General features: G+C 45.2%; 1 protein-coding gene across 2 annotated transcripts in view; it reads left to right on the top strand.

Annotated features, from left to right (window-relative positions):
• The window catches only part of adamtsl5 (ADAMTS like 5), a 164,564-nt gene that overhangs the window by 128,023 nt on the left and 22,966 nt on the right, over window positions 1–13,575 (top strand). For both annotated transcript variants that reach the window (XR_004416204.1, XM_033046489.1), the window contains exons 10-12: window positions 3,270–3,495; window positions 5,374–5,472; window positions 12,840–12,911. Coding sequence is in view for 1 of the 2 variants with exons in the window: in XM_033046489.1 (XP_032902380.1) it covers window positions 3,270–3,495; window positions 5,374–5,472; window positions 12,840–12,911 (397 nt within the window). In the remaining variant the exon portion in view is untranslated. The remainder of the gene's footprint in view (window positions 1–3,269; window positions 3,496–5,373; window positions 5,473–12,839; window positions 12,912–13,575) is intronic.

The following is a 13,575-nucleotide window of genomic DNA, read 5'->3' as shown; positions in this document are numbered from 1 at the left end:
ACATTTTTCAACATGTTGAAAAATCTTCACGGGACTTCCTGTGCTTACCTGCCGTTAGCGAGTCTTCCCGAGTACGTGCCGTTAGCATTACGAGTTGCTAAGAGACGTCCCCGAGCTCCGACGTACCCGCTACGTTCATTCTCCGTGCTTACCACAAGTTTAATTTTTTTTAAACTCGGGAGAGCTCTTGGAATGAACTCGTACCGTGGGACAGGGCTTTTAGTTAGTGAGGTCTGTAACATAATGAAAACACTTGCTCTCAATGGTGAAGTAAGTTCACTTGCTCTCAATTATGTGATTGGTGCAGGTAGAATTGCAGTAAATTCTTTATCATTCTGAGGTAGTTCGCTGCATGGGGCCAATCTATTTTTAATTCCACCAACAAATGCTCCTCAACTCGGCCTAAGTTCTAAAATTACTCTTTTGCTGTCGTCACAAACTTACAATCAAAAATGAATTGTGAGTCTGACATGTTTACTCAAAGTTGATGTTCTCTAAAGTAGAAGATTTGGCACTAAACCAATTCCACTTCAGTAGGTAAAAAGCAGAAAGTTTCTCAGACAGACATTATCTATTAAACCACATTTAGTCAGTAGTTTCACAATCTTTCCAGGAGCACGGACCCATTCTGTTCATTATAACAAAATCACAAGCACCTGTATAAAGAATGTGTATGTGATCTTTTTACTAAAAATGGACAACTTAAATCGATCAGAGCTTCTCCCGCATTGTCCCTGCCCTATTTCAATCAGTCTGAAGAAGGCTCCCGACTAAAACAATGTCCCCTGCAATGAACAGTGGGTCAGGCAGCATCTCTGGAGAAAATGAACAGGTGACGTTTTGTGTCAGAACCCTTCTTCAGACTGATTCCAACCCAAAACATCACGTTCCTTTTCTCCAGAGGTGTTGCCTGACCCGCTGAGTTGCTCCAGCACTTTGTGTCTGTCATCGGTATAAACCAGCATTTGCAGTTCCTACCTACACGATTATTGTTGATGTCAATGGTCCTAATGTTATTGATACTGGGATTGTGGTGCCAAAATAGCACAGTTGGGTTATCTAAGATCTAAAGACTGAAGATGTAAAGGTCCCTGGTTCGATCCTGGATTTCAGCAAATCCTTTAAGCATGGCACAGCGACAGAATTGCTGCCTTATAGCACCAGAGCTCCCTGCTCGATGCTGACTACAGGTGCTATCTGAATGGAGTTTGTACGTTCTCCCTGTGTCCACATTGGTTTTCTCCTGGTGCTCTGGTTTCCTCCCACATTCCAAAGACATACAGGTTTGTAGGTTAATTGGCTTTGGTAAATTGTAAATTGTCTCTAGTGTGTAGGACAGTGCAGGTATATGGGGTGATCACTAGTCAGCGTGGACTCGGTGGGCCGAAGGGCTTGTTTCCGTACTGCATCTCTAATGTTTAAAGTTTAATATACTCACAGCTGTCGATATAACAGTTCACACAGCACTATTGGCTTTTCATAGAGTCATACAGAGTGGAAACAGGCCTTTCGGCCCAACTTGCCCACACCGACCAACATGTCCCATTTACACTAGTCCCGCCTGCCTGTATTTGGCCCATATCCCTCTAAACCTGTCCTAGCCATGTAACTGTCTAAATGTTTCTTTAACGTTGTGATAGTACCTACCTCTACTACCTCCTCTGGCAGCTCGTTCCATACACCCACCACCTTTGTGAAAATGTTACCCCTCAGATTCCTAATAAATCTTTCCCCCTTAACAAAAAACCTATGTCCTCTGGTTCTAGCTACCCCTATTCTGGTCAAGAGACTTTGTGCATTTACCCAATCTATTCCTTTCATGATTTTGTACAACTTCATAAGATCACTCCTCATCCTTCTGCGCTCCAAGGAATGGAGTCCCAGCCTGCTCAACCTCTCCCTGTAGCTCAGACCCTCGATCTCTGGCAACATCCTTGTATCTGTACACATATTATATCCCAGCTGCTGCTATATCCATCTATAAACTGCTTAATGTAGACACACTGGTTTAAAAAGATGCAAGGTGCTGCAGTAACTCAGCAGGTCAGGCAGCATCTCTGGAGGAGAGTAATAGGTGACATCTCAGGTCCAAAACATCACCTAACCGTGTCCTCCAGAGATGCTGCCTGACCCGCTGAGTTACTCCAGCACATTGAATAAGCTGCTTAAGATGTTTAAGGGCCTGACCACCTAACTTAAGATACATTTTAATTTTTAATCTTTGGCAATCTTTTTGTAATAAAACTGATAATTTAAAATTGAAGAGCATAAAAATTAAAATTATAAAATATCGAAAACTAGTTTTTCACTTTGTTGAGGTGCAGTTACAGTTAAAAAAAAAAAGCTCTGGTTATTAATAGGTGCTCTATAAATGTCAAGGTTTGTATCTTCTTACTGCTTTACATAATGTGTCTTTAGCTGGTATTTTAAGTTGTCCTTGAATTGTTCAAGAGACATTGATGAAATTACAGGTGAATAAAATGAAAAATAATTCCACCCAATACAAATTTTTTAATTTTTTTTAAAATTTCAAAATAAACTTTATTCAGGCAATAAATATGTACAATACCTGAACCATGCAAAAAATTCATCCGACATTTTCGGAGGCTATACAAATTGTTCAATATAGTCTACATACATTGCTCAAGTTTCACAAATTTGTCCCCCACCTTTGCCACTCATGTGGCCCACTGGCATGGAATCCCTTCCCTTATTTTGAGGGGCGTCTTAAACCACACCCTGCCCCCCATGTCCAGCAGCGGAAGGACCCAATACAAAAAGATACACAAACCAAACCAACACAACCCATCACACAAACCAACCTCCCTTCCGTTGGCTCCATTTATACCTCACGCTGCCTCGGCACAGCCAGTAGCATAATCATGGACATGTCACACCCTGGCCACTCCCTCTTCTCCCCTCTCCCATCAGGCAAATGGTATAGAAGTGGGAAAACGCACACCTCCAGATTCAGGGACAGTTTCATCCCAGCTGTTATCAGACAACTAACACAACCAGTGAGCTGCCTTGAACCTTTTTGATGACCCTCGGACTATCCTTGATCGGACTTTGCTGGCTTTATCTTGCACTAAACGTTATTCCCTTATCGTGTATCTATACACTGTAAATGGCTCGATTGTAATCATGTATTGTCTTTTCGCTAACACGCAACAAAAGCTTTTCACTGTACCTCGGTGCGTGTGACAAATAAACTAAACTAAACTAAAGATGGGAGGTATTAGGACGTCAAAAGGTCACTTGTGTTGCAGGTTCTCCTTCGAGAGGCAACCTCGGGAATTGAGTACGAGTTCTGGCTTCCTAATGAGAGCTACGGTCATTACCAAGATGGTCACAGTCCGCTGAGACAACCTGAGTCCGCTGTGATAGAAGCTGGTCTTCCTCTGAGTTACCTGCCCTGGGCACAAACCACCACAGCCGTCACCACCACCACCACCACCACCACCACCACCACCAGAAGACCAGCCTTTTACCCTGGTAGGTAGCCAGCCTTTGCTGAAATCAGCGCTGTTGCTCAGTTGTAGCTTTCCTGTTTCAGGTGCAGGTGGAGATGACCAGGTTCTTGATTAATAAGGGTATGAATGAGTATGGGGAGAAGGTAGGAGGATAGGGTTGAGAGGGAGAAATAGATCAGCCATGGTCGAATGGCAGACCAGAGTCTTTAGACGTTAGAGATGCAGCGTGGAAATAAGAATCTTTAACCTGTAACATTAATTGTTTTGCATTCTACAAATGTTGCCTGACCTGCTGAATGTTTCCAGCGTTTTGGGGTTTTTGTTTCTGAATGGCGGAGCAGGACAGGAGCAGCTGGCACCACTGGCACGAGAGAACACGGCACGGCCCAGGTTCGATGCTGACTACGGACGCTGTCTGTGCGGAGTTTGTGTGTTCTCCCCGTGACCACGTGGGTTTTCTCCGGGAGCTCCGCTTTCCTCTGGAGGAAAGACGTACAGGTTTGTGGGTTAATTGGCTTGGTAAAATGGTAAATTGTCCCGAGTGTGTGTAGGATAGTATCAGTGTGTGGTGATCATTGGTCAGCGCAGACTCGTGGGCCGAAGGGCCAGTTTCCACGCTGTATCTCCAAACTAAACTAAAGTAAATTAAACTTGTTTAAGTTCCCCACAAAATGGCACAGCAGCCTGATTTGGAAAGATATCACTTCATGGTCTTATGTTTAGTTTAGAGAAGCATGGTGGAAACAGGCCCTTCAGCCCAGCAGGTCCATGCCGACCATGGATAATGAGTCCACGGTTCTACTGTAAGTTATCCCATTTTATCATCTGCTCCCTGCAGACTCGGGGAAATTTACAGAGGCCAATTAACTGACAAACCCGCATGTCTATGGGATGTGGAAGGAAACCATCGAACCCGAAGGAAACCCACGTGGTCATTGGGAAAACATGTTTGGCACAGATATTGAGGGCCAAAGGCCCTGTTCCTGTGCTGTACTGTTCTAAGTTCCATTTGAAGGGCTGTTTGACTCAGGCAACTGAATCATCCCACCACAACCAGAGAGCAGTGCTGAACTACTATCTACTTCTGATGTCCCTCGGACTATTCTTGATCGGACTTTGCAGGATTTACCTTGCAACTTATTGTGTATCTATACACTGTAAATGGATTGATTGTAATCATGTATTGTCCTTCTGCTGACTGGTTAGCACGCAACAAAAAGCTTTTCTCTGTACCTCGGTACACGTGCCAATAAACTAAACTGAAGCTGAAAGCCCTGACCCTATTGATGCAGTTATTCTTTACGGATTCATTTAATTGAGACAAAGCATTACAGTTCAGTTCAGTTTAGTTCATTATTGTCATGTGTACCGAGGTACAGTGAAAACCTTTGGTTTGCGTGCCATCCAGTCAGAGAAAAGACTATATATGATTACAATCAAGCCGTCCACAGTACACAGATAAAAGATAAAGGGGTCAATATTCAGTGCAAGATATAACATTGGAGTCTGATAAAGTCCGATTAAAGATAGTTCAGAGGTCTCCAATGAGGTAGATGGGGAGGTCAGGACCACACTCTAGCTGACGAGGGGACCGTTCTGTTGCCTGATAACAGCTGGGAAAAAACTGCTCCTGACAGGAGGGGGGGGGAGAAGGGGGAGTTACTGGGGTGAGACAGGTCCTCGATTATGCTGGTGGCCTTGCCAAGGCAGCGTGAAGCTGGGAAGAAACTGTTCCTGCATTGGGAGGTGTGAGTTTTCTAACATCTGTACCTCTTGCCTGACGGGGTAGAGGTGAAGTGACCATGTTGCTGACCAAAACACGTGAATTTATGTGTTTTTTCTCTTTCCCACCCTACCTTCCCCCCCCCCTCCCTTCTCCCACCACTCCACTTCCATTCAGGCTCCATACACCCTACACAACGATCACAAGCTCGGCCTCACCAAGATGCTCGTTTTCAAAATGTGTTGCCAAGACAAGACACATCGCCCGACCTGCCCAGTAAGTACAGACGGCAGGAACGCTGAATGAGGCAGGCCAGAGGGGGAGGCCTTGTGTATTGTACTCAACATGTCCCACTGTTAGATGAGGATGGATATCTCAGCTCTCTGAGATAGAACCACCAGGCTAGGCTTATTTTTTTTTTCTTTATTTATATAGCACATTTTTAGTCAACTTGCATTGACCCCAAAGTGCTTCACATAATTACATTCACACACACAGGCAAAGGTGGGTGAAGTGTCTTGCCCAAGGACACACACAGGCAAAGGTGGGTGAAGTGTCTTGCCCAAGGACACAACGACAGTATGCACTCCAAGCGGGATTCGAACCAGCTACCTTCCGGTTGCCAGCCGAACACTTAGCCCATTGTGCCATCTGTCGCTTAGAGTTATAAGGTCACCCAGCACGGAAACAGGCCCTTTGGCCCAGCTTTCCCATTCCGACCAAGGTGCCCCATCTAGTTTAGTTTAGTTTAGTTTAATTTATTGTCATTTTTCCCGAAAATCTTTTTGTTGCGTGCTATCCATTCAGCAGAAAGACAGTACATGATTACAGTCGAGCCATCTACAGTGTATAGATACATAAAAAAGGGAATGATGTTTGGTGCGAAGTAAAGCCAATAAAGTCCGATCAAGGATAGTCCGAGGTTCACCAATGAAGTGTAGAGTGGTTCATGACTGTTCTCTGGTTGTGGTAGAATGATTCAGTTGCCTGATAACAGCTGGGAAGAAACTGTCCCTGAATCTGGAGGTGTGCGTTTTCACACTTTCATATAATGGGAGAGGGGAGAAGAGGGAGTGGCCGGGGTGCGACTCGTCCTTGATTATGCTGCTGGCCTTGCCGAGGCATCATGAGGTATAAATGGAGTCAATGGAAGGGAGGTTGGTTTGTGTGATGGTCTGGGCTGCGTCCACAATTCGCTGAAATTTCTTGTGGTTTTGGATGGAGCTGTTCCCAAACCAAGATGTGATGCATCCCGATAAAATGCTTTCTGTGGTGAATCTGTAGAAGATGAGAAAGAACCACCAGGCTATGCTGTCAGTACTTAAAGACATAGAGTCATACAGCACAGAAACAGGCCCTTTGGCCTAGCTTGCCCTAGGTGCCCCATCTACACTAGTCCACCTGGCCGCATTTAGCCCATATCCCTCTCAAGCTTGCCTATAGTATATTTGTTATAGTTTCTCCCTCTACCTTCTCTGGCAAATTATTTCATATACCCACCACCCTATGTGTGAAAAGGTTGCACCTCAGATCGCAGTTAAATCTTTCTTCTCTCACCTTAATCCTAGTTTCTCTGGCTCTTGATTCCCCTACTCTGGGGAAAAGACTGTTCATCTAACCTGCTGATTCTCCTCATAAACATACACCTTTATAAGATCACCTCTCATCCTCCTACACTCTAGAATACAGTCCTAGCATGCCGACCTCTCCTTATATCTCAGGCCCTCAAGTCCTGGCAACATGCTCAAAAAGGGATACTTATACCTTGGATGTAATACAGCTCTATAGAACTTTGGTGCTGATGTTGGTGCCAAGAATGCTGATGGAGACAGATATGATAGTGGCATTAGGATAGGAACGTGGACATGCAGGGATCGGGGTCATGTGCAGACAGATAAGAGTTGGTTTTGGCATCATGTTCAGCATAGACATTGCGGGATGAAGGGACTGTTCCTGTGCTGTACTATTCTGTGTTCTAATGTATACCTAATATCCTGATAGATAAATGGGACCATAGATAATAACTCACAAGGTCAGTGATAGTTTTGTTGGTTCCAACAGATGCAAATGTCTTCTCGTAATGTATTCCCTGGGGGATTACTAAAGTACCTCACAGGCACCAGTCTAACCAAATACTTTAACATCTGCAGTCGTGAAACAGATTTAAAAGCTTCCCTATATTTGGTTTCACTGTAAACCAGACTTTTTAGTGGTGACACAAGGAATCATGGATGTTCGATTCTTCAGCAAAGCACGAAATGCCGGAGGAACTCAGCGGGTCAGGCAGCATCTGTGGAGGACATGGACGGGCAACATTTCAGCTTGGGACCCTTCGTCAGACTGATTACAGCCTTGGGGAGAAAGCTGGAAAAGAGTGGCAGGGATGGGACATAGCCTGACTCGTGATAGTGTTGGAAGGAACTGCAGATGCTGGTTTAAACCGAAGGGAGACACAAAATGCTGGAGTAACTCAGCGGGACAGGCAGCATCTCCGGAGAGAAGGAATAGGTGACGCTTCGGGTCGAGACCCTTCGTCAGACTGATCATCAGTCAGAAGAAGGGTGCCAGATGTGGGGGATTCCTATAGGAGAACCACACTCATCTCCAGAGATGCTGCCTGTTCCACTGAGTTACGCCAGCATTTTGTATCTATCCTGGCAAGTGATAGGTGGATACAGGTGAGGGGGTGGGGGCGGGGGGGGGGGGGGGGTGGGGGGGTTAGAATATAGAACAGTACAGCACAGTAACGGCCTCTTCGGCCCACAATGTTTGATTAGATTAGATTATTCCTTTAATAATCCTTTTCAGGAAATTACAGTGCCACGACAGCTTCAAGACAAACATAACACCACGCTTTCATACATAACAAGTTAAAATACGTTAAAATACAAGTTAAAATACAATTAATTTAAAAAAAGTGCAGTTATTTATGCTCATTAAAAAGTCTTATAGCAGCTGGTAAACAGGACTTCCTGTATCTCTCCGTTTTGCACATTGGTGCAATCAGCCTCTGGCTGAAGATGCTGCTCTTGATCACCTTCAGGGCATGGAGTGGGTGAGTGGGGTTTGTCATTATGGAACCTAGTTTATTTAGAGTTCTGGCCTCTGCCACCTGCTGGACCGTTCGTTGCTCAGCCCCGACCACTGAGCCGGCCTTCCTGATTAGTTTGTCCAATCTGTTTTTATCCGCTATACGGGCGCCATCTCCCCAATAGGCCACAGCAAAGAACAGAGCACTGGCCACCACTGAATGGTAGACACTGCACAGTAGGGGTTGGCAGATATTAAAAGACCTCAGCCTCCTTAAAAAATACAGTCGGCTTTGTCCCCTCCTGTACACCGCCTCCATATGACACTTCCAGTTCAGCTCACTGTCAAGCTGCACCCCAAGGTACCTGTGATTAGCAACCACCTCCACCTCAGTGCCCTTAATGGTGATCGGCGTTGCTTGAGTCCTCCTCCTCCTGTGCTGAACGCATTGCCCAGCTGAACTGATCACAGCCGCGCGCACATGATCCATATCCCTCTGTTCCCTGCATTTTCATGTGCCTATCCAAAAGCCCCTTATATAACTCCACCATTGTATCTGGCTCCACCATAACCCCAGGCTATGCGTTCCTGGCCCCCACCACTCTGTGTTATAAAACTTGCCCCGTACCTCTCCAATAAACGTTCTCCTTCTCGCCTTATAGCAATGCCCTCTAGTGTTGGACTTCCACCCTGGGGAATAAAGGTTCTAACTGTCTCTGCTATCTACGCCTCTCATTATTTTATACACTTCTATCAAGTCTCCCCTCGACCTCCGACGTTCCAGAGAAAACAATCCAAGCCTAACAGAACCTCCCCCTGTAGCTGAAACCTTCTAACCCAGCCAGCGTTCTGGTAAACCTCCTCTTATTGGCGGGTGGGTGGGTGGCCAACAAAGGCTAGAGATGAAATGGACACAAAGGTTTCTCGAATAAGGAGAGCAGAAGAGAGAAGTGTAATGCAGGAGAGATGGGGATATGTGGAAAAGGGCAAGAGTGGGGGAGGGAGTGGGGGGGTGAGGTTTGGAGGCAAAGAGGGGTATAATAAGTGGGAGAGATGGTTGTCCACTAGGGTCTGGCAGGGCAAAATGGAGAGGGTTTGTGGGGAGGATCACTACTTAAGATTAGAGAATTCAATGGTCAAATCATTGTGTGTGAGCTACCCGTGAAATATGAAGTGTTTCTGCTCCAGTTTGCAAGTGGCAATGGAGGAGGCCAAGGGGAGAAAGGTCCGTGTGGGAATGGGCAGAGGAGTTAAAATGGTTAATAGTTTATACTGTTTGAGATGTTTTTACCAGGATCTGCAGTTTCTCGTGTCTCAACAAATATTTCTCTGTTGCTTTCTTTAAGAACCAGCGGGCATTGGTTTAAGGTGAGGGGAAAAGATTTAATAGGAAGCTAAGGAGTAAACTTTTCATGCAAAGGGTGGTAGATGTATGGATCGAGCTGCCAGAGGAGGTAGTTGAGGCAGGGGCTATGGCAATATTTGAGGAGCAAGTGAACAGGTACATGGATAGGACAGGTTTAGAGGGGTCTGGGCCAAATGCAGGCAGGTGGGACTAGTGTAGATGGGACATGTTGGCCATTGTGGGCAAGTTGGGCTGAAGGGCCTGTTTCCACACTGTACCACTCTATGTTTGAGACGTAACATTGTGGAGAGAAATGTGCTGTTTGACTCACATGTTCATAAGTGATAGGAGCAGAATTAGGCTATTCGGCCCATCAAATCTATTCCACCATTCAATCATAAACTGTGCTGTGCTGCTGTTGGGGTGGTCTCTGTGCTGGTGATGATTCCCTCCTTGAACATTTAGATAGACATACCAATGATGAGACAGGATGGGGAAATAAACTCTGTGTGACTGAAGCTCCCCTCTAGCTGATCCAGGAATAGCGTGGAAGGTGGTGAGGTGATGGTGAGATTCACCTCAATGAAATTAGGAGGCCAATTTCCCCCCCGACAACTAATTTTTTGGACAGGAAAATGAAGCATTTGTGGGGTGTGCAAAAGAATGTCACTGTGCTGTCCAGACTTGACAATAAAGAACCATTGAACTTGCAAACCCCACATAGGCAGCACCCGAGGTCAGGATCGAACCTGGGTGTGTGTGTGAAAAATCTCACATTGTGTCCTTAATTTGATGGGACGAACATGTGTGTATGTATATATAATCTCACATTGAATGTACATTTTAAGAATCGTGACTAATCTCATGTTCCTGTATGCTGCTGTCCACCTTGCCCCTGCCTTTAATTGTGCAGTGGTTTGCCCTCACAAGTGTTGCTTTATCCACGGTCCTGATGGATCCATTGTGGTGAGAACTAGTGAGCCGTGGAGCTGTTTATGTTGCTGTGTGGAGTTATATCACTACAGGGCTGTCGTGGGAGCTAGAGCAGCCATTTTGTTTCAAGCCAAACACACATATTCCCTATTACCCCTGTTGTAGGGAGGAACTGCAGATGCTGGTTTAAACCGAAGATAGACACAAAATGCTGGAGTAATTCAGCGGGACAGGCAGCATCTCTGGATAGAAGGATTTGGGTGACGTTTTGGGTCGAGACCTTCAGACTGGGTTTACCCACCGTACCCCTACTCTCCAATTGTCCAGAAAGAGGAGACTAAATTACTCTTCCAGCTTTCTTTCCCCCCCCCCCCCAGCCCTGCAATCAGTCTGAAGAAGGGTCCCATCCTGAATCACCACCTGTCCATGTTTTCCAGGGATGCTGCCTGTCCTGCTGAGTTACACCAGCACTTTGTGTTATTCCAGGCTAGAGATGCAGTGCGGAAACAGGCCCTTTGACCCATCGAGTCCGCCCCAACCAGCAATCCCCGCACATTAAAACTATCCGACACACATTAGGGACAATTTTTATATTAATACCAATCCAATTAACCTACAAACCTGTACATCTTCGGAGAGTGGGAGAAAACCGAAGTTCTCGGAGAAAACCCACGTAGCTCACGGGGAGAACGTACAAAATCCGTACAGACCAGCACCCGTAGCCAGGATCGAACCCATGTCTCTAGCGCTATAAGCACTTTAAGGCAGCAACTCTACCGATGCGCCGTCGTGCCGCGAGTGAAAAGACCGCTGACGTAATTTAGCACAAGCTCCATACTTTGTGGTTATGAAGAGATGCATAACCAATGTAAACGAAACACTGTTTAATCAGGCAGATACTGTTCCTAATCTGAAACCAAATCAATCTGTCTGCTTTAGAACTGTGTGGCTTGGGTAGAGTGTAACCTGATAAAATCTCACCAGCAGTAACACGCTCAAATCTTTTCCCAACAGTCAAAACACATTCCTCAGTCTGTCGCCTTTGAAAGCTTCCTGTCAGCCACTGAACTGTTAACATCTAGAAAGAGATAACATGAAGATTAAAACTCCTGTTGTTTCCCTGCTCTGCCTCTCTGTCTCCCATACCCAGCGCCCCACAATGGGTCCAGGACTGGATGGGGAAAGAGACTGGATGCTGGAATTTTGATCAAAGTACTGGAGGAATTTAGTAGATTAGGCACCGTCTGTGTTTAGTTTAGTTTAATTTGGAGATACAGCACGGAAGCAGGTCCTTCGACCCACCGAGTCCGTGCCGACCAGCGATCACCGTGCCCACTAGTACTGTCCTGCACACTCGGGACAATTTACAATCTTCACCGAAGCCAATTAACCCACAAACTTGTCTGTCTTTGGAGGAAACTGGAGCACCAGGGCAAAACCCATGCAGGTCATGGGGAGAACGTGCAAACTCCATACAGACAGCACCCGTAGTCAGGATCGAACCCGGGTCTTTGGCGCTGTAAGGCAGCAACTCTACCGCTGTCCAGATTATTTTATCGCGGCATCATATTTGACGCAAACATTGTGAGCCGAAGGGCCTGTTCCTTAAGGCAGAGATAGATAGATTCAAGTTCAAGTTCAAGTGAGTTTATTGTCATGTGTCCCTGATAGGACAATGAAATTCTTGCTTTGCTTCAGCACACAGAACATAGTAGGCATTTACTACAAAACAGATCAGTGTGTCCATATACCATAATATAAATATATACACACATGAATAAATAAACTGATAAAGTGCAAATAACAGATAAAATGGGTTATTAATAATCAGAGTTTTGTCCGAGCCAGGTTTAATAGCCTGATGGCTATTAGTACAGGTGTCAGGGAATATGGGGAGAAGGCAGGAAAATGGGGGTAAAAGGGAGAGATAGATCAGCCATGATTGAATGGCGGAGTAGACTTGATGGGCCGAATGGCCTAATTCTACTCCTATCTTTTACAGAATTTATGAACTTCTTTCCCAATTAATATGTTCCTCTGCAAAGCCTCATCAGAGCTGACCAAACACAGAGTGCATTTCTATTCTGTTTGATATGTCCCCCCCCTTCTGCTATCGGGAATGAAAGAAATCAGAACTTGTGCAAACAAGGTTGATTTTCTGGCAGTCGATAACGATCCCACCCTCCCCCTTTCAGCAACAAGAAGAAAGATTTAATGATTTAATGTCTGAGCTGAAGCTCCCTCTGATAGCTGGAAGCATCAAGCAACGTGTCGGGCAAGACTAAGACAAACAGGTCTGACTCACTGAAATAATTGCTGTCTGCCTTTGATCTAGGTTACTGTCGAAGGTGTAAGAAGTCAAAAGGAAAATCTCAAAGGATTCAACAGTACTGCCAGAAAGATTTTGGTAAGACTTCAATAAGGCCGTGACTTTAAAAGTAACAGGACCCAATTATAAATGATATACATTATTTTCTGGACCTTTACTGAGAAATGGGTTTTGATTTGGGATGGAATCAAAGAATTGCAAGTTGGTTTTTTTCTTTAAAGCAAAGGTCATCATTATTGAGTGAAGTTACTGATCTCAGAAAGTGTTCTTGCTCAAAGGATGCAGGAATTACAGAGTTTCACTGCTGTATACTTGTCTTGAATGTGCTCTTTCCTCCCTTGCTTACTGTTGTAACACACGGTCTTGAACCAACTTTCTATTTTTCCACTTAAATAGTTGGACACAGAGTATAGGTTCCTAGTTTAGTTTAGTCCAGTTTGGTTAGTTTAGTGTTTTTATTATCACGTGTATGGAGTTACAGTTCTGCATGCTGACAAAGCAGGAACGGGGTACTGATTTTGGATGATCAGCCATGATCATATGGAATGGCGGTGCTGGCTCGAAGGGCCGAAGAGCCAAATGGCTTACTCCTGCACCTATTTCCTATGTTTTCCATGAGCACATACAGTAGATCCTCTTCTGGAACACCATGCAGAGAGTTGCCAGAGAGTTTAGTTTTGTTTAGTGATACAGTGCGGAAACAGGCCCTTTGGCCCTCCGAGTCCGCGCCGACCAGCGATCA

Source organism: Amblyraja radiata, chromosome 29, assembly GCF_010909765.2.
Source record: "Amblyraja radiata isolate CabotCenter1 chromosome 29, sAmbRad1.1.pri, whole genome shotgun sequence".
Taxonomy (NCBI): Eukaryota; Metazoa; Chordata; class Chondrichthyes; order Rajiformes; family Rajidae; genus Amblyraja; species Amblyraja radiata.
This window is presented reverse-complemented; position numbering and strand designations above follow the sequence as displayed.